Source organism: Alternaria novae-zelandiae, assembly GCF_023758075.1.
Source record: "Alternaria novae-zelandiae strain BMP 2774 chromosome Unknown scaffold_6, whole genome shotgun sequence".
Classification (NCBI taxonomy): domain Eukaryota; kingdom Fungi; phylum Ascomycota; class Dothideomycetes; order Pleosporales; family Pleosporaceae; genus Alternaria; species Alternaria novae-zelandiae.
The window spans coordinates 1166669-1186381 of record NW_026056966.1 but is presented as its reverse complement, the minus strand read 5'-3'; the positions used below and the strand labels follow the sequence as shown (position 1 = coordinate 1186381).

At 53.2% G+C, this 19713-nt stretch overlaps 10 protein-coding genes across 10 annotated transcripts; 5 read left to right on the top strand and 5 right to left on the bottom strand.

Annotated features, from left to right (window-relative positions):
• Nucleotides 1-2072: 2072 nt before the first annotated feature.
• On the top strand, nt 2073-3290 carry J4E88_003908 (uncharacterized protein; the record flags this gene model as incomplete). Its single annotated transcript, XM_049397556.1, has 2 exons — nt 2073-2124; nt 2584-3290. The coding sequence occupies 2 exons, from the start codon at nt 2073-2075 to the stop codon at nt 3288-3290; spliced, it is 759 nt and encodes a 252-aa protein (XP_049256944.1).
• Nucleotides 3291-4066: 776 nt separating this feature from the next.
• J4E88_003907 (uncharacterized protein) lies at nt 4067-4442 on the top strand (the record flags this gene model as incomplete). The annotated part of the gene is made up of 2 exons (XM_049397555.1): nt 4067-4361; nt 4411-4442. The coding sequence occupies 2 exons, from the start codon at nt 4067-4069 to the stop codon at nt 4440-4442; spliced, it is 327 nt and encodes a 108-aa protein (XP_049256943.1).
• Nucleotides 4443-4639: 197 nt separating this feature from the next.
• J4E88_003906 (uncharacterized protein) lies at nt 4640-6014 on the bottom strand (the record flags this gene model as incomplete). Its single annotated transcript, XM_049397554.1, has 2 exons — nt 4640-5791; nt 5841-6014. The coding sequence occupies 2 exons, from the start codon at nt 6012-6014 to the stop codon at nt 4640-4642; spliced, it is 1326 nt and encodes a 441-aa protein (XP_049256942.1).
• A 407-nt stretch (nt 6015-6421) lies between these two features.
• On the top strand, nt 6422-7258 carry J4E88_003905 (uncharacterized protein; the record flags this gene model as incomplete). The annotated part of the gene is made up of 1 exon (XM_049397553.1): nt 6422-7258. The coding sequence occupies one exon, from the start codon at nt 6422-6424 to the stop codon at nt 7256-7258; it is 837 nt and encodes a 278-aa protein (XP_049256941.1).
• A 221-nt stretch (nt 7259-7479) lies between these two features.
• On the bottom strand, nt 7480-8457 carry J4E88_003904 (uncharacterized protein; the record flags this gene model as incomplete). Its single annotated transcript, XM_049397552.1, has 2 exons — nt 7480-8082; nt 8137-8457. The coding sequence occupies 2 exons, from the start codon at nt 8455-8457 to the stop codon at nt 7480-7482; spliced, it is 924 nt and encodes a 307-aa protein (XP_049256940.1).
• Nucleotides 8458-9113: 656 nt separating this feature from the next.
• SPB4 (ATP-dependent rRNA helicase spb4) lies at nt 9114-11099 on the bottom strand (the record flags this gene model as incomplete). The annotated part of the gene is made up of 2 exons (XM_049397551.1): nt 9114-10860; nt 10909-11099. 2 exons carry the CDS (start codon nt 11097-11099, stop codon nt 9114-9116), a joined length of 1938 nt encoding a protein of 645 aa, XP_049256939.1.
• A 758-nt stretch (nt 11100-11857) lies between these two features.
• On the top strand, nt 11858-13075 carry J4E88_003902 (uncharacterized protein; the record flags this gene model as incomplete). Its single annotated transcript, XM_049397550.1, has 2 exons — nt 11858-12298; nt 12347-13075. The coding sequence occupies 2 exons, from the start codon at nt 11858-11860 to the stop codon at nt 13073-13075; spliced, it is 1170 nt and encodes a 389-aa protein (XP_049256938.1).
• A 943-nt stretch (nt 13076-14018) lies between these two features.
• Nucleotides 14019-14645, top strand: UBC15 (Ubiquitin-conjugating enzyme E2 15; the record flags this gene model as incomplete). Its single annotated transcript, XM_049397549.1, has 3 exons — nt 14019-14178; nt 14237-14329; nt 14389-14645. 3 exons carry the CDS (start codon nt 14019-14021, stop codon nt 14643-14645), a joined length of 510 nt encoding a protein of 169 aa, XP_049256937.1.
• A 654-nt stretch (nt 14646-15299) lies between these two features.
• J4E88_003900 (uncharacterized protein) lies at nt 15300-15664 on the bottom strand (the record flags this gene model as incomplete). Its single annotated transcript, XM_049397548.1, has 2 exons — nt 15300-15418; nt 15478-15664. The coding sequence occupies 2 exons, from the start codon at nt 15662-15664 to the stop codon at nt 15300-15302; spliced, it is 306 nt and encodes a 101-aa protein (XP_049256936.1).
• Nucleotides 15665-17595: 1931 nt separating this feature from the next.
• J4E88_003899 (uncharacterized protein) lies at nt 17596-19126 on the bottom strand (the record flags this gene model as incomplete). The annotated part of the gene is made up of 2 exons (XM_049397547.1): nt 17596-18633; nt 18683-19126. 2 exons carry the CDS (start codon nt 19124-19126, stop codon nt 17596-17598), a joined length of 1482 nt encoding a protein of 493 aa, XP_049256935.1.
• Nucleotides 19127-19713: the final 587 nt, after the last annotated feature.

Sequence of the window (19713 nt, the reverse complement as noted above, 5' to 3'; positions counted from 1 at the left end):
CATTGACCGCCTCGCGAAGTACTTTCTGGAAAGTGGGTTAGAACATGTGACAACGCTCCGTGTCACCGAGCGAATGCGTGACATTGTACTTACATAAGGGAATGATCTCTGAGCTACCTTCTCCCAGGCTTCGTACTGATCTGCGACTGTTTTCGGTTAGCATGGATAAGCGTCATGTGCGCCGAGTATGCATACAGCGCTGATAGTGGCGCAGCTCTGGTAGAACCTTTGATACACGCCACTCGATCCCTTCATCATCTACAGGAGGAAGCCCTTCCTTCACTACAGACTCCCTGATCGTTTGAATTAGATATTCCTTCTCTTTTGCAGTGAGCTCGGTCAACGTGGAGCGCGTGAAGTCTTTGCAAACTGCGAGTGAGACACGCTGCGGGAAAGTTAGCACTATAAGCGCGTCGCGACACCTGATTGAGCGAGAGTTGTACCAGGAAGATTGGCCATTGTTTCTCAGATAGTCCCAGAGTTTCTCTGACGGTACTTCTGCTCATGCGCCGTGGGATATGGGTCCCGGTTGCCCAGAGAAATGCTGTGATCCTCATTGCGCGTGTTATCCAACGCGCAAGGTTGGCAACATCGCACGGGCTAGATCAACTCGGAAATAAGAAGATTCCGGTGTCGTGGCATCCGGTCTGCTCGTACTTGGGTCCAAGGCTGTCGTGTGGCGGTATGGTGTTGGAGATGTGGGGAATGCATGGCGGCGTTCCATGTCGCGTTTGACAGAGTGCAGACATCATGACCCTTGCATTAGCCTATTTTGGGACCACGCTAGCATCCTAGCGGCAAAAAACAATCCGATCCACCACACAGCGTCGTCGGCTTCGCGCGCAACACATGATGGCCCCAATGCAGCGCCAATTTATGTACGATCCTACAGTTTGAGAGCCTCACCGAGAGCCTCAGCCGCTTATCGCGCATGTTCTATCGAACTTAACCCCCGTTCCGAGGCGGGGCGGTGCCCGCTGCAAGGTACCATGCCGCATGCGTGTGATTGGGGCCAAAAACGCAGGTGGCAGGCAGCATATTTCATGCCCTGTCCTGAGAATCCTTCCTAGTACCCGTGTAGCTGTTCAGTCTTTCCTTTCTCTAATTCGTTTTTCTTTACTGCTTTTCAACTTTGGCGACGATACTTGCCTGTACTCCCGAGCGCCATGGCTTATGAACCCGTTGGACCCCAGGCAAAAGGTCCACACGTGTCAGTGGAATATGATGGCGGCCTGAACACCCAATACGATTCCGGGGCGTACAACACCGCCCCGCATGTTCCCCAGGATAGCGATACGGCATACAGTGTTGATGATACCAAGGGCGTATCGCAGAAATGGCCTTCGGATTTACGGAAAGTTGGGAGGATTACGCCATTGAAAGCACTGATTCTGGTTTTCGATGTGATTTTGGCTTCAACGCCTATCATGTTTCTGGGTGAGTACGATCGATCTCAGCGTGACCACACTGAGCTGTTTCAACAATTACATCGACCACTTGCTGACATGCTATAGCTCTGGCCCTTATCGCTGCCAGGTTGAACGGAAAAGAAGTGTCGGACTACGGTACCAAACTGGAACAAACACTTCTCCTATCACCGACAATCTTCCCCCTAATCTTCGCGGCCTTGATGGGAAGGTTTTTCCGACATGTTGGTCTCTTCCTTGCTCAACGAGGCACAACTCTCGGCCGTCTTGAACAGCTGATTGGTTGCCAATCCGTCTTCTCCGCACTCGAACGTCAATTTTGTCTGAGATCTTGGTCTATGCTTGGACTTGCATCCGTCTTGATTTGGCTCCTTTCGCCAGTCGGTGGACAGTCTGCACTTCGTCTTATTGACCAAGAGATTGGAAACGTCCAGTTTACCAAACAAGTGCGCTACCTCCATCCGACGACGTTTATGGATTCATTAATGGAGACTGCCAATACCCTGAGTAAGTTTACATGTGCCAAGCTCAATTCAAACGTAAACTAGCTCTATACTTACACTATTCGTAGGTTCAGGCCGTAGCTCCTTCACTCCAATTTTCCTCACATCTATACTCAGCAGCACCAGATACCGTACTACACCCATGGACCTATGGGGAAATGTCAAACTCCCGCTCTACCGCACTATCGAGAACAGTACGTCTGACGAGTGGAAGTTTGTGCCTAACGGTACAGCCGACAACATAACATACGCTTCCCTAATCGGTATCCCGATAGCCGGACCTCCCTCTGTCGGCATTAGCTCTTTCAACATCGAAGCTCGCCAATTTGACGTGACCTGTTCAAGCAACAATGCATCAAGAGGAGAACCTATAGATTTTGTGTCAAAATATACGTGGCAACTCCAAGTAGTTAACGATACAGCGCCTCCGCCTTGCAAAAAGAACGGGACGTCCTGTGCGCCCCCGGTTTGTGCCAGTTACCCCTGCCCAATCCGGAGTGAATCTCTCGTCGATTTGGATACAGAGAAGTACTCAGTGGCGAATTGCGGGCTTTCGTTCGAGAAATATGAAGTCGGAGTGCGCTGCAATGGGACGGAGTGTGCCGCTTATAAGATGAGGAAGATGTACTTGTATGACGAGGACTACCCAATAGGCTACGATATCGCGCTAAGGAGGCAGTTCATGGCTACCGCACTTCTCGCCATGACGAGCGCGGACAACTTCAACATGCCTGCTGCAATAGCTCGAGGCGCGACGACTATGGAGAAATGGCTGCAGGACCCACTCGACTTCACCGGCGTATTCTTTGGAAATGTCGAACTCTACAAGCTGTCGCCGCAAGTCTTCGGCGACCGTCTGACTATAATGTACAATACATTCTGGCAATCCACATTCGCCAGCAGAGCGATCGGCGGGAATTTACCAGCATCCGTGATGGAAACCGGCGCTATGAACTTCACTCAGGCACAACGTGCAGACGCCAATATTACATTCGTCGCGACCGAAGCCAATGTATCGCAGGATACGACGCCAATGTACAAAACAGATTGGAGATGGTTCGCAGCCTTATTGGTTTGCTCATTCATACTGCTTGCCGCCGCGTACACCGGACTCGTACTTAAGTACATCACGATCGCACCGGATATCATCGGCTATGCATCTTCGCTGACGCTTTTGAACCCTTATGTTCCTACGCCTACTGGAGGAACTACCTTGACTGGACTGGCGAGAACAGCGCTGATGCGCGACTACCCTGTGCGCATAGGAGATGTCTGCCCGAATGAGGCCGTGGGCGCGATCGCATTTGCAAGAGCCGACAGGAACGTAGGAAAGCTAGACAGGAAACGATTATACATATGAGCCTACAAAGTTGTAGAATAGCGGTGTTCCTGGCACTACCTGAAGATTATAGAAGAACAATAATGTACATCACATATCATCAATCGCAGTCATGGCTGATCATGCCTCGGAAGGTCGCGAGTCAGATCTCGCGACACACGGCATGCCACCTCATGTGTGTCGATGCAACTCACCACAAACTCTTCGATCCATCTAACGACATTCTCGAACACTATAACGTATCACATATTGTCGCGCCGCGGCTATAATCACCACATGAAGCACACCGAGACAAACGACGCCATACCCACGCGGCTCGCGGATTCCAGGATCATGGCTGCAAGCAGCTGTCACCACCTGTCAAACCTGCGCTATAAACATTTTCATTCTTAACAGTAGCTTGAGTGGTGTAGTTGTTTAGTCGCGTAGCCGATTCGAAGGTAATGAGGCATTTGGTGTGTCGGCTCCAAGACCTGCGGGGTTTCAGGTGCCTGAGGCAGCAGTTTGGAACACCAACACCGACGGACGCTGGCATTGCAACTCCGCCTAGCAATTTTGCGAGAAGCGATGGAGATCTGGATGTAGGCGCCGTGGGGGTAGGTGTGCGAATATATATTGACTGAAGATGCCTCTGGGAAGACTCCATCATCAAGCCAACACTCATTCATCTCACGTTCACTTCATTTCATTCTCTTCACTTCACTTCTTTAGCGCTCGGCCGCATCATTCATTCAATACCACCTTAAGATACCCATCACTTTAACGCACTTTCATTCCAAATACTTCGATTTGTCAACATGAAGTTCACCAGCACCCTCCTTGTTCTTAGCGTCGCTGCTCTCAGCAACGCACGCGCCATCTATGTTCGCCAGAACAACGCGCAGACCTTCACCGGCGCTCTCGGCGGTGTCGCAGCTACACCCATCCTCGACTCCGGCATCGCCAACCGCCCCTTCAGTGTCAAGGGTGACACTTTTGTCAACCTTTCGGGCGCTCTCCAGCGCTCTTGCGACCAGCAGTTCAACGGCTGCGCGAACTTGGCCAATGGTGGACAGGGAGACTTCTCCACTCAGGACTGCCAGGCTCAGAAGCGTGAGTTCGATGATGATAGTCTTTTGGAACGATGCTAATCAGGTGGTAGAACAATGCGATGCTGCAGGCGCTGGCAACTAGAATTACCCTTTGAGGCAGTGAACCGGGGTATGCTGGAGGTCCTTCAGCGGTCAGCGAGGGGCTTGATGCTTTGCGACGAAGGGGCCGTGCAGCATACATACTCTTACGATTAGACGCAACGCAATTTATGAGATGACAATGAACTTTCGCATTTGCACCCCTTGTGTCGATGATAGTGACTCAGGTTCATGTCTGCACTAGCCCTTCTCTTTCTCTGCTTCATCCTTCCCAGTAGAATCTCTCTTCGGCAAGTTCTTGAGGCACGGCGCATTGAACAGACGACCGCTCCATGCACCGCGTGCTGTGCCAACAGCTACTACGCACCACAGCAGGATGACGGCTACGGCGAAGATCGTCCCTAGAACTCTGAAGAACGGACTCGGGAAGATGTTGCCAAGCTCCATCGTACTCAGCGCCATGACCCCAAGGGGAAACGTGAAACCCCACCAGCCCATGTTGAACGGAAAAGGCCGAGACTTGTAGATAGATGCCAGTGCGAAACAGAGCCAAGTCAGCCCAAACGCCCACATGATGAGTGCCAGAAAGACCCCGAAGACGAAGAACATGTCGCCTGCCATGGGAATATCTGAGAAGAAATCCGTCTCTGGAAAGACCCGCCTGCTAACCGAACCAAGATAGGTTATGGAATAGCCGCCCATGCCCAAGGGACCTAGTGGCAAGAAGGATGACACAACAATCTCTCGTGGTGGTAGCTTGTGCAAAGCCAGGCGTGTATAGTACATGACTAGGACGGTCATCGCTAGTGGTGTAGACATACCCCACATAATGTACGAAGCAATTATTGTACCGAGAGCATGTTGCGGGTCGGTCAAATGCTCTGCGACTCTGGCACCGGTCCCTGCAGCGACTATGGATGCAGCGATGGGTAATAGCTGAGCTGCTGTGATGCGATCCAAAGCCTGACGATCAGAGGCGGAGATCAGTAGGATCGTGAGCGATATCGTGACTGAGACAGCGACTACAGAATCGATCATCCAGCAGACCCAAGCAAAGGTAACGGCCCAGGGCCCCCAATATGGGATGCATATTGAGCACCAAGCTGAGATAAGGGTAGCGAATCCCATCGGAATGGTTCCAAGGAAGAGCGAGTTGACACTGTCCGCGATCATGACGGTCCATATCTCAGGGTATACCACATATCGAAAGACAGAGACGGAGAAAGCGCATGCGAACAGGATAGTGTTGAGTCCAAAGAAGATCACCGCAAGCCAGTACAACCAGTCTGCTTTGAACGGTATAGCGACAAGAAGTAGAGAAACTACTCCCGTGCCCATGGTCACGGAGAACCATGACGGCGAAAAGTTCCTGACAATCCTGCGCCAGCCTACCTATGCTTGTTTAGAGTACATTTCCAAGCCTCGTGTGTTGAAAACGTACATCGTATTTTGTTAACTCCCCAGATGCGACCGTTGTATTGGAACCGGTAGATTGAGCAGCTGACGTCGATGTCGGGCCCTGAGACTTCAGCCGTCGTATGGGAGCCCGCTGGGCCGCGGGCGCAGTCAGAGCAGGATTATCCGACGCGACGCGATCCAGTTCGTAGTCGTCCATCTATGCGATGCGCTGTCCGTGTGTGCATAGCAGTCAGGCCGGCTGGAAATGCCATCTTGGACAAGACACCACTTTAGCGATGACGATGCAGTCGCCGCGCCGCCATTGCCCGCTCGCAAATCCCAGAGCCCAGATCTAATCACGTGGGTAGCACGGACCGATCAGTTTCACAACACTGAACCTCGTCGAAAAGGCTGAACCTCACTTCAATCTTCTCCGCAAACTTCCCTTGATCACGTCAGCTCCCTGTCGTCACCCCCGCATCCCCATTCTCTGGTCCCGCAAGCAGCGAGTGCAGGCCTGTACCATACTCAATAATCCTTCGGTCTCGCTTCCGAACATCCGTGTGCCTGCCGCTGGACCCTGATCTTCGACAGGCGCATTCGCACTTTTGGTCGCCAACCAACATGCCCGGCTTTTTGGATCTTCCACTTGAGCTCCGAAACCATGTATACGAGGTGTTGCTCAACGAAGAGCTGGGTCGTTCTTTTCGTGGGGTCATGGTGGTGTCAGAGCATTACGTGAGGAACGATTTACCGCTTCGGTGTTATCGCGGGCTGCTCCGCGTGTGTCGCCAGACGCATGGAGAGTTTAAGCAAGCAATCCAACACCTGGTCGCTGCGAAACGCTTAAACTACGAATTCGACATTACCTTCTCACATGGCCGGCCGTACTTCTCGTTGAGCTGGGTTCAATTTGCGGCGCTTTCGCCTACCATCAATCAACTTCTTATCAACGTCGACTTGCGCACAAGAGAGCCCCTCCGAGACGGGCCGCGCGAATCTTTTGTTCCTCATGAGCATGAGCTGGCTCATTTGTTGGAGCACTCGCCGACTTGTTTTGCCAAGCAGCTCTTCGATTACATTGCTATCTTCCTGAAGACACTTGCGAATCTATTATTCCAAGGCAACCCTCACTTCAGTGTGCTCTACACTGAACGCATGATCTTGAACTTGCGTACGCCAACGAAAGTGGTAGCACTTGGTGGAAACGGTCACAATCCAATCACCCTGTCGCGGCGGCTTCGTGTCGACCAAGCCGAAGCCCGCAAGTTGCACAACACTATGCGCAACACTCTCCAGATTACGTCGAATAACTTCAAGGCATTTGATGCAAACAACTGTGACCGGCTGTTCCCGCTGATACAGATTGGTTCTTTGCGGTTTGCGACGGAAGGGGTGATATGGGGAGAAGGACACAACTTAGTACTTGCGCATGATGACTTCCAGTGGTTGCGATATTAGACACACTGATATGACTACATAGAGCTCACATGTTTCAAACCTTGCTGGCATGAGTCACTAAGATGTCTACATGAAGTTTGATAAAGTCAATCTATACTGTAAAAAATCATTAAGATGTCTACATGGGGTTTGGCAAACTTCAGTTTTCACTATCTATCAGGTATGTAGGGGTCTGGCCGGTACATCATCTTGATATTCTTCTGCACAAAATCTATGTAGTCCTAAACGACATCCATCAAATCAGCAAGGTCATCCACATCAGACGACGTCTTGCCCCTCGCCGCCTTCTTCCTCGCCCTCCACGCCTGCTTCCGCGTCTTGTCTTTCACCTTCTTCTGCACCTTCTTCTCCTTGGCTAGCGCCATCTCAGCCGCCAAGCTATCCGCCTTCTCATATAGTGTGCCGATCACGTGCACAATGTCTTCATCCCGCAACAATGCGTCATCCGTCTCATGGTCTCCCAGACCAGAGAGGCGCGCATTAACGGCTTCGACGAGGTACCTGCGCACTAGGCGCGCTGAACCGTGAGTGAAAGAAGAAAGTACGACGAGAAGACTGAGGACCTTGGCGGACATCTCGTCGTTGACGGGCTGCATGGTAGGTGGTAGGAGCACCTCCCATTTCTTGCCCCAGTTCGTGAAGATAGCCGTTCCGAGGTTTTGCTTAGTGTCCATGTCCTCAGGAGCGGCAGCGGCGATGTCCTTCAACTCCTGTTGAACGTCGACGTACGGGCGTGTGATGCGGATTGTGTTCACCAGGACGGAGTCTTCAGCCTTTGTGCCGAGGCTGGTGATGTGTTCGCACCGCTGTGAGTCGTTGAGTTCCTAAGCATTCAGTCAGTCTTTGCTAAAGGCAGTTCAATAGGCAGCGACTCATACCTTCCACGGCTTGCCATAACCGTCAGCCCATGCGTCGGTAATCTTCTCCATCTCTTCGCCATTGTAGAAGATGCAGTTCCTAGGCGAGTAGGGCACCATGATCTCGAACTTTTCTGTAGCGACTTGGACAAGGTCGCCGGGTTTGCAGGCGCAGATGTCATCGATTGGGTTGCCGCGGATGTCATAGGTGGCGACGTAGTCGATACCGAAGAGCGAGCGAATGTCCTGGAGGATCTCATCGTGCTTCTTGGAAGGCACGAGACCGAAGGCGCTCTTGGTCTTGTTGATGGTGGGGCAGTGAAGAGCTATTGAGAGACCCATGGTGGCGTTGACGTGGTAGTAAGCGCAAAGTGAAGGTAAAGGACGCCAGATTATGAGAAGACGCAAGGGTGAGAGAAAAGTCTGGAAAGCTTGGACGCGCTAGAAGATTCTTCGTTCGAAGGTGAAGGTGAGCGTTTGCATTGTGCGACAGTACGTCACCGTTGCCTGGCGAGCGCTCCTCCACCGCTTCGCCTTCACTGCGAGCAGAGTCTAGAGGTCTAGCGAGTGATCCACTGTTGTTACCCGCAGCAACCTGGTATTGCCTATATATTGCTTGTAATATCGTGAGTTTTCATAAGAACATTCCGGGTGGTCGAATGGGTTCAACGGCGAGTTTGAGACACTCAAAGCTGTTCCTCCTAGATCACAGCTTGAAAACAGAAGACGGGTTTGATACACCCAACCAAGTAGATAGCACCGATCAAGGATATTCTTTTTTGCTGTAGAGTTCGATTCTAGACTCTAACATAAATTATTTTTGTTCTGCTAGATTCGATTCACGACCGTGTTTTGCCTCTTTTTGCGCAACTTCACAGGCTCAGTCATTATATATGTCAAAATGCCAAGAGGATTTGACGTATTGAAGCAGACGCAAGGAGCTCTTATAGTAGGACAACAAATGCTGCAAGTGACTAAGGTATGTAAACGCCCGGCTATCAATCGCTAAAACCCTCAAACTCATCCGCCGCCTCTTGGGCTTCCTTCTCTGCGACCTTCTTCCTAACCTGGTCAATCATACCCTTCACCCTCTCTTCCTCTTTCCGCTCATCCTCCGTCAAAGCCGCAACACGGTCATGTTCGCGCTTCGCTGCCTTCTTCTCTCTCCTTGACTCCTTGAGCGCCTTCGCGTCCTTCTGCTGCGTCCACGCCGACGCCTTCTTGTCTTCCGTGACATATCGCTTGTTGCCTTCTTTCTTCCCCTCTGCCTTGTTGGCTTCGTACTCGCTCTGCTCGACCTGTCGTTGTGCTTCGCGCGCCTTGTCTTTGTACGCGTATGTGCTGAAATCCATGACTACGCCTAGACTGCGGTCTCCGTCCCATTTCTTCAGCTCAGGCATGCTTGGTAGTTTGAGGAGACCCCAGGCGTTGCCGTGTTCTGTCCAGTCGAGATCGGGGATGCGGAAGATGGAGCTGGCGGTGTGTTTGCTGTAGGCGCGCACCCAGGAGACGAAGCCTCGTTGTGCTTTGTCGAATAATGCTCTGTCGGATTTGACCACCTTTCGTATCCGATTGCTCATTGCTGTGGCTTCTTCCGCGGTTACTGTAACTTCAGGTGTCGTTAACGGCGATACTGGGGTCTGTCGAACACGGAGGAACTCGATGTAATCTTCTTCTCGGCCCGGGCTGAGGAATGTGACGGCTAGGCCTTTGCGACCTGCCCGACCTGCGCGGCCGCAGCGATGAATAAAGGTTTTTGGGTCGCTTGGTGCGTCAAGTTGAAGAACCAGGTCCACTGACGGGATGTCGAGACCACGGGCAGCGACGTCTGTGGTGAGGAGGATGGATGGTGTGACACTCTCTACAAATTTGATGAAGTTGCGGTTCCTAACCTTGTCCGGAAGTTTGCCGTGCAGGGGCACGATCGTGTATCCTTTCAGAACTTCAGGTAAAATGTGTTGGAAGTAGTCGACTGAGAAACATGTCGCCAAGTACATGATAGACTTTTGCGGCTGCGGATCCAATGACTTTAAGACTTTCTTGATGGCGGGTAGCTTGTGCGATGCTGGTATGGTCAGATATGTCATCTGCAAGCTTGCTGGCGTTTTCTTGTCTTCGATGGCGCCCATTTCTCCTGTCGCACTATTGGGTGCCGCTCGTGCCTTGACCTTGACAGCGATACGGACGGGATTTCGGAGACCCACGCGAATGAGCTGGTCCACAGCCTCAGAAACACTAGCACTAAAGAGACCGGTTCGGCGTTGCTTTGGAAGTCGTGAGAGGATCCTTTGTAGGTCATCTTTGAAGCCAAGGTCTAAAAGACGATCCGCTTCATCGAGTACGAGGGCATCAAAGGATGACTGCGAGCAATGTACATGCGGAGAGGAAAGGAGTTCAAGTAGTCGTCCTGGTGTGCCGATGAGTACGTTGGTAGATGATTTGAGGAATCTGCTCAGGTCCTGAGCGGGCGTTACTGATCCTCCGAGAAGAAGCTGGGGTATGACCTTCAACGTCCCGGGTGGAAAGGTGGGTTTTGGCGGTGCATCAGCGTCTTCCATGTCGGTATCTTCATCTTCCGGATCCAGTAAGGCTGCAGAGGGCGCATGAAATCTGAGAAGCGACGAAAGTACTGTGTGGATCTGGGTTGCAAGTTCTCTGGTAGGTGAGATGATAATGGCACCCACGTGATGCTTTTTTATAGGCGCATCCAGTCGCAACAAGCGCTCGACGATGGGAATGAGATAACTACGAGCTTGTTAGATGCGCATAAAGATTGGCAATGTATGACCTTACGCTAGAGTCTTTCCACTCCCTGTGACGGCCTCAACTACAACATCAGAGTTCTTCATGAACATGGGGATGGCTGCGTGCTGCACAGGCGTGGTCTTTACGAAGCCCATGGAATCCACAGCTTCGAGAATCCATTCTGACAAGGCAGGCGTTAATGCGCTGAATGAACGATCTATCTTAGTTTGGGGCGCCATGATGCACTATGATCTCGTGAAGATGTCTGCTGGAGTCGCGATGGCTGTACAGAAAAGTCGCGCGAACTTTGAAAATAAAGTGGAGCACTGCACGGCCACTTCCAAGGTTTGCGCCACACTGTCGTCCACAGGCAGATACGCTCGAGAACACGCGGGGCCGTCAGCTGTCACTGCTTCGAGTGCATCTGACAAAAGCTTGATTACTCAAAACATGATGCATCCAGTTCGCGAGCCTGTAATGACACACTGACACCGTGTCTCCTTTCTCGAACCTGATCGCATCGCCAAGGCTGATCCGCCGCCACGCTGATCATAGGCGCATTCGCGAGACCGGATCATACATGCGTAGCCGTGAGACCAAATTTCCCAGGCTCATGCAGCAAGATTACAGCCGTCACGCCCCGACCCCTTCCCTGTTCACCCGCCTATAACAAATAAGACGACCGCTGCTGTCGCCTGCACGCACTGTGGCATCTTCTGCCTCCCTAAACGATGCGCGCTGCCCGGACGAATCCGCGGGCCATGAGCCTCTGATCACGCCTGATGCTGACATCAATGTCGAAGCCACCCTAAGTGCCGCCCTCCCACATGTTAGCTGTGACGCGCCAACCCAGCCTCATTACCTTTATTCCCAACCCTCGGATCGCCAGTCCCTGCTGGTAAACATCGCCCTACTCTGTGCCAGGGCCCACTCCACTCTCTCCGGCGTCATCCGGGCTCCTACTTTCCCTTACTTTCCCACCTGCTGGCGCGTAGCCATGGAATCTTCACGCCAATACCAGATCCCCAACACGCCGCGTGTGATCTCGCCGTCACCAACGCCCTCGGAGGCGGGTAGCACGAAAGATGGTTATTTTGGACCCGTGACGCGCTCTTCGACGCGCAAACAACGGGTTACGTCACCTCCACCTATCGATGAGGACTCGGGATCAGACCCCGACAGCAGGGCTCGAGCAAGGAGTCGGAATGCCAGAAGCCGGAGTCCTGTCCTAGAGGGAGGCGTAGGACGGCGGAGGATGAGCGGCCTGACAAGTCGCAGGCAGATGAATGGAGGCATGAAGAAGGATCTCGCGCTGCCGGGCAACACTTCAAACGGCCACCTGTCACCCGCGCAAGCGAACAAGAATTACTGGAGGGAGATGAGCAGGAGTCCGAGTCCTCTAGGCTTGATTCCCATCCACCAGAAATGGCGTTCATTCGTGAGTACACACATGGTGATTTCGCAAGCTCATCACTGACGTCGACAGATTCACCGGCATGAGATTCCTCGCAAGATCCTCCACGTCTCCATCGGCTTCCTGACCATCTTCCTCTACTGCACCGGCACGCAAACGTCGCAGATACACAATGTCCTCCTTACCATGCTGATACCCATCGCCCTCACCGACGTCATCCGACACCGCTACTGGCAAGTGAATCGCTTCTACATCCGGTGTCTCGGTGCCTTCATGCGCGAGTCAGAGGTCGATGGATACAACGGTGTCATCTCCTACCTTCTGGGCGCATGGATAGTCATGCGCTTTTGCCCAAAGGACATAGCAGTCATGAGCATCCTACTACTAAGTTGGTGCGATACCGCTGCTTCGACTTTCGGCAGGCTCTGGGGCCACCTCACGCCCAGAGTCAGGAAAGGCAAGAGTCTTGCGGGTTCCATCGCGGCGTGCGTAACGGGTGTCATCACGGCGGCTGTATGGTGGGGCTGGCTAGGTCCTCTCTACTCAGAGTACAACCATGGCGAATACGCTTTTGCATTCCAAGGCGCCCTGACGCTGCCTCCACAGATGCGGGAAACCTTTGCTCTCTCTGTGAAGCAAGCTTCCCTTACCGGATACTGGGCTTTGGGCGCCATGTCTCTGGCGTCTGGTATCATCGCCAGTGCCAGTGAAGCGATCGACGTTTTTGGCTGGGACGACAATCTCACCATCCCCGTGCTTTGCGGAGCCGGGCTATGGGGCTTTCTCCGGATCTTCGGCTGATCAAAGCTCCCTACATGTACGATTTTACGTTTTGTCTCTTCTAGAGTCTTGCAATTTCCAATCTATATCCCCTTTGGATCAAATGATACCCTAGATACGGGTCCTCGGGGAGTGGCATCGCATCTGTCATGGTTACGACGGCGTTCTGGGACGTAATGGGAACTGGGCAGACGGAGATGGACGGGTTATGGGCGAGTAGATCGGGACATGAATCGGTATACCTATATAAGCAAATAGTGATCTTCCTTGCAGCCACAGAAGCTACTTTGGTGTGAAGGCGTCGTAGGGCTTATCGAGTTTCAAGCCGAGGTCCAAATTCTCACGTTGCTCATCTACCAAGCACCGAATCCAGCTCTCCCACACGCCTTTAGGGCTGACTATCGGCAAGCACCCGTCCTCAATGCAGAGCAGACGCAAAAGGGAAGGCCTGAATACCCTGGAGGACCCCTGCAAAGCGGTATTCGACTTGGCGCATACCGCCACATGCGACGCGGCCATTGGAGCATGCCGCAGACTTGCTTCTTCATATATGATCACGCTCACTCACGCTCATTAACAAGACTCACGGAGACACTCTGACTCTTGCGCATACTCCTACCCAGCCAGATATCCCCTACCCTCGACTGCCAGCGAGCCCCCTGCCGATCGCCCGCAGCTTGCCCCGCCACACCCGCCGTTAAGAGCCCTCCACGTCCTGCGCCCGAACGCGCCTCTGGAATCTCCACCTACCCTCTTTCCGCAACAGAACCGGCGCACACAAAACTTCCCTCACGCAAGAACATCTGCATCCGGATCGCTGTAGAACGTGTGCAATCTCTGCGTCGCAGCTGTTATAACCGTCTCTTCGGCTGCGTTCCCCCACCCGTTCCCGATCACTCTGCGCATACCGAGGGTTCGACTTCGAGCGCCACTTCACATACACATACGCGAAGAGAAGGGTACTATGGCTTCGTCATCTGCGGCAGCGGGGCTGCTGGCTCGCCAACTCAAGCAAATGCAAAATGACAAGAGTATATCGGGCATTAGCTGCGGTCTGGTGGACAATAATGTGTTCGAGTGGGAGGTAATGCTGATGATCGACGACGACACAAAGTTCTACGGAGGTACGGACCCAGACACAGTCTTCCCAAGTAGAAGCTCTAGTACTGACATCACACATAGGAGGTTTCTTCCGCGCGCGCCTCACCTTCCCCAGCGAATACCCCCTCCTCCCTCCAAAGATGCGCTTCGAGACACCCATCTTCCACCCCAACAGTACGTCTCGTTTCTCACAAACCCCTCACAACTCGAATCGCATAACTAACACCTCCCAGTCTACCAAAACGGCGAAGTATGCATCTCGATCCTCCACCCACCCGAAGAAGACAAGTACGGCTACGAGTCCGCCGCAGAACGCTGGTCGCCCGTACAAACACCCGAAACGATTCTTCTCTCCGTCATTTCCATGCTGTCGAGCCCGAACGACGAGAGCCCGGCGAATGTGGAGGCGGCGAGCTTGTGGAGGGATAATACGCCCGAGTTCAAGAAGAGGGTGAGGAAGTGTGTGAGGGATAGCTTGGATTATGAGTGAGGTGGATGATCAGGGTGAGAGGGTGGGAGGCAAGTGTCTTTTGTGATAGCATAAGCGCGGACGGGTATTTGGGTAGGCGATTATCTGATTGTGTCATGGCTTGCATGGCGGTGTTTTTGACTGTTCTCAGGGAGGCTTGAATGCATATGATAACTTCTTCCGTGAGTTCGTTAATGGTATTGGTGTCATGGGATTGTCGTAAGAGTCGGAATCTGTTATGGTGCTTCATCATAGGCTTTGCGGACTCTATGTGCGCAAGTGGTTCTAGACTCATCGAACCGGGAATCACATGGAGAGTCATCATTCGACCGGCGGAAGAATGTCAGTGAGTAAACAGGGTCTCAAAGCGAATTCACGAGGCGAGGTCTAAGATGTAGCTTGGAAAAACAGGTATCTCATTGTATCATACACACCTCCCTTCCTATCAATCATCCTTCTCCAAGTATATCTATAAATAAACTATCCCACCTAAAGGAGTGGTAGGCAGTGACAACAAGAACAATAAACCCCCTTGCCCTACATCTCAGCGATGTCTCGTCCGCCACTCATATACATCCACTCTCTAGATGGTCCACTGCTTCAGCAGCGAACCTACCATGCCCGAATGCACCTCTGTCTTGGATTTGGGTCCGACATCTTGAAGGTGTAGAAAGCTTAAGCAGCAGTGCAAAGCAATCCATCAGCACCAAGCGGGACAATGCAGCACTGAGCCGTCGTGCCGTCCTCAGCGCAAGCAGCTTGGAAGTCCTCTGTTGTTTCGATACCAGCGCCGGCTGTCATACACATTAGCACTCATCCTCCTCACTTCAATGGACTGGATGTCGTAACGTACCGTTCGCGCAGTTCAAGTTGGCAACACCAAGGACATCAGTCTGGCAGCACAATGGCGTGGCGAGGCCACCGCAGATCTCGCTCTGGCGAGCCTGGACGGAGGTGGCAGAGTAGGGGAAACGCTTGGTGACTGCGGCGGCGGAGGTGAGGCTCAGGAGAGCGGTGAGGGTGAAGATGGTGAACTGCATTTTGGTGGTCTGGTGGTTTGGGTTGGGTTGGTTGTGGTGTAAAGGTGTTGTAGATGATGAGATGAGAACTGTTGTGATGATGAGTCTGTTCTGGAGGGAGAAGCCTTGTGCTTATATATCTCTGATGGACAAGATGGCGGAGATGATTCCTTTGCCTACAATGCTCTTCTCTTTCGTGCCCCTTGTGCTGTTCTGTGCTACGCTGCCTACCTCCAGCCTCGATCTTACCGATCTCATCCCATGCTCCCACGTCCAAGACCACGACACGTCGATCAACATCCCCAATCCCCTCCTCCCCATTTCCTTTTCGTCATTACATCCCACAAACTATCCAATGCTCGCCGACCATTTAGGCCTGTCGCTGATTGTTCACAGTCTGTAATCCACGACCAGCTATCAGCCACCACGCCGATCTCCATGAGGCTTAGATACCCAGTGACGATCCCCATCCGCCAAGTACGCCCAATCTACCTCCCCGTACGCCACGTAGTCTACAAGCAGATACGTCACGCCGTTTTGGGTGAAGGTTTCCCTCTCTGTCTGGCCACCTACCCTGCGTTACCGTGCAGAAAAGGCAACGACATATGTGGGGACCCTGATGAACGGCAGGGTAGTGCTTTGGTGTTTAGTGTTTCGCAGCGAGCTAGGGACGAAGCGACGTGTAGATCTGATAAGCTCCTGCTTTCGACATCTGCCTAGCATAAGCAATGCTTGTGGGAGGGTTTGGGCCGTCGGCGAGAACTAGAAGAGTAATCTAGGTTCTTGGAGATGTTTGGTAGTGGTTAGGGGTAGTGTTATCGGAGGGTTGTTTGTTTGGTTCTGTCCCGCATGATCGCTGCAAAGAAAAGTGTGCGGTGGAGTTGTAGGTAGTGAAGGTTTTGTGTGTGAGATTCGGTGGTTAAGGTCATGGCAGAGATGGCCAGGTGGTGATCTCCTTCGATACCTTCAGAGTTTGAAACGGTACCTGCATACTCAGCCCCAGAAACACCCACGACCTGACAGACAGATTCGGTATGCCTGTCATTGATGTTAGCCACGTTATCTCCCACATCTTCCAATCTCTGTGACAAGCGAGCCACGATCAACGATCCAGTCACCTCGGCGATCTTCCCCACCCACCAATACCAGCACCAACACTTCCAATCAACCCATCGATTCCATCAATGTCAACACCAGAATTCCGTAACAACAATAACACCTCCACTCCTCCATCCACCCTATCTCTCCATCCTCCCCGTACCCACCGTATCGCGTCACCAGCCCCCACACGCTACTACGGCTTGGCGCGGCTGCAGCGTCGATCATGACGGCAGATAGCTACAAGCCTTCCGCCCTGAGCCTATCTCGCTCGGATGCCCGGGTGCAGTACGTACCGCATGCTATCTCTTGATATCAGGGACCGAAAGAAGGAATTACAGTAGTCGCTATTCTGAGAACCGAGGGACGATCACCCACCCACACGCACATGTAAGGGGATATTGGCTCGGCAGTGTAAGACAACGAACAGGGAATGTCACGAGAGAAGTGGAGGAAAGTGAAAATGTCGATTATCTCATCTTGTCTCTTCGTCTGCCCCGATGGAAAGATAAAAGAAGAAGAAAGCACATGGCCAGCATATACTCTCTCTTCATCTCTTCCTTCTCTTACACACGATAATTACCATCTCTCCTTCTACATACATACACATCTCTCTATCTTTCCCACATCATCAAATCGTCAAGGAAATCGGGGGTGGGAATAACGAAGAAAAGAAGAACAACGGCGTATTTACATGTAAACATCCTAGGGTATCAGGCGCCAAAACATCCCGCATCCGTAACAAAACCAAAAAAGCCAAGTAGATCAAAAAAGAGCGCCGGATTGCTGCCAATCCATAAACGTCGAAGCGAGTGGGTGTGTGTTCTCAATGTGGTCATCTCCTTCCTCCAGTCTTATATGTCGTCCCATGGGAAGTCTTGCGGATCGATTCTTGTGCATGTCAAATAGGGCAGTCCGCCTTCTCGTAGGTCGAGTTCGAGGAAGTTGCGCATCAGCGGCTTGACTGCGTCTTTGGCTTTGACCTTGATCTCTTCGATTCTGCGTTCGAAGCGCTTCAGGTTGTCGCGGTTGTAGTGGTCAGGGTTCAGTCGCAGGAAGCGCTTGCATTCATCGTGGTTGAGGTAACTTGAGCCGGCCTGGCCGAGCAAGCGGAATATGCGGCCGGTGTTGAAGACTGGTGGAGGTGGCAGCGGCGCACCGTCTCTCGAGTTCTGGGGTCGTGGCGATTTGAGGATTGGGGCCGGGGGTGGCGTAGTGTTTTCGGCGAGCCATTGTCGGAATAGCGAGACTGCTATCCAGTCCAGCCAGTTGCTCGATGGGCTCACACGCTCGCCGCGACTAGTTGTGAGGGATAGGCGGAAGAGCTTGACTTCAATCTTGGCCTTGAGCTCGTCCATCTCGTCGACTTTGTCTTCTATCAGCTCGATCACGGGCTCAGCGATCTGGCCGCGTAGCTGATTGATGCCTTGTGGCCACTGTCCGACAACGTGCACCATGGCTTCGGCGAAGATGGCTTTACTCCGTGCCATGTAGCCAAGTTTGAGGTAGCTGGGCGGGTATTTCGCGATCTGCTTCCATAACCGGCCTTGGAAACGCAGCAGATGATGGTCTACGCGTGGTCCGATGACGCCAAGCGCGTCGTACATGTCGGCGAGCTGCAGGAGCGATTTGCACTCTACGTAGGCATTCGCGATGTTGAGAGAGTCGAGCGTGGGAGGGTAGTTGTAGAAGATGCGAAACAGGTTGTCGTAGTCGCGGAAGGTGTCGTCGTCGGGGTCGGTCTCGGGAGTGGCTGTCGCGGGCACGTGGAGGGTGGAGAAGTTGGCCATGCTCCGGAAGAAGCCTGACTGCGGTGCGGCAGGCTTGTTGCGCGCAGTAGGGGGTCGCACAGGTGGACTTGGATCGCCGCCAAACATGGTAGGCTGGTTCTTCTGTACTCTCGTTAGCATGGTCGCCGTCGCGGACGGTAAACAAACACACCTTCTGCACGAGCATGGGCAGGTCGTCATCGCCGCTGCCCCAATCCATCTCGTACCTCCATTTCCGCTTCTGCTCGGGTCGTGATCCTGATGGTATCCTCGACAGGGCGGTGCCGTTGCTGGGCCCGGCGTTGGTCACATCACCAGCAGTCGCCCACTCATCGCTCGTGCCAGCCTCGAAGAAGCCCGAGCACTGCGTCAGAATCAACTTGTGCAGCAAATAACGCATTTCCTTCCGCCCATTGCTGATGACGATCTCGACGTCGCCGGTATGCGTAAACACGGGGAACTCATTTTGGGGTGCTAGCGACGAGCCACCCACGTTGGAGCGGTGCTGGCGATGTCTGCGGACGGTGGATGCGCGCGACGAGTGCGACACAACCGACGAGGGACGCCGTATGGGCAGTGAGCGCTCTGCACTCGCCGAGTCTGGGTAGGAAACCATGCGCCGCGACGTTTGCTATCTCGCTGTCCGGGTCTGGTGTTGTGGTGCTCGGGGTGGCCGAAGGAGTGGTTTGCGACAATGATGCGTTCCAACAATATTGCGACGGATCGCGGATGGCTGGAGGCGGGTGACACTGCGAGGGCGGGGGCAGGTGGCGACAGCAACAAAGCTGCGTGGTGCGGTGGTTGCACGCAGCGGTGCAGCTCGCGGTGCAGGCAGGCTGGTGGTGGGCGGCCGGGTTGTTGATGCTGGTGAGCCCTGGAGAGGCTGGTGCGTAGGCCGTAGACGAGAATGGCCCGCTAACCACCCCACCTCGAATGCGATGGCGCCAAAGGTGGACCTTGGCCCAGAACCGGTTCAGCGCGACAGGGTAGACTCTGCTGCTTTGCGACGCATGTGTAGTCTTGAGAAGATGTTTCAGGAGCCGTGCAGCACCAGACAGAAGTGGCTGTGGCGGTTGTTCACATGTCCGCTATCCAATATGCACCTGGCCTCATGCACCCTGGGACCCAGCTCGAACAGGTTGGAGGCTGTGCGCCAATCGCCGGCCATAACCGGGCCAAGCGCAGAGTCAGCCTCGATGGTGG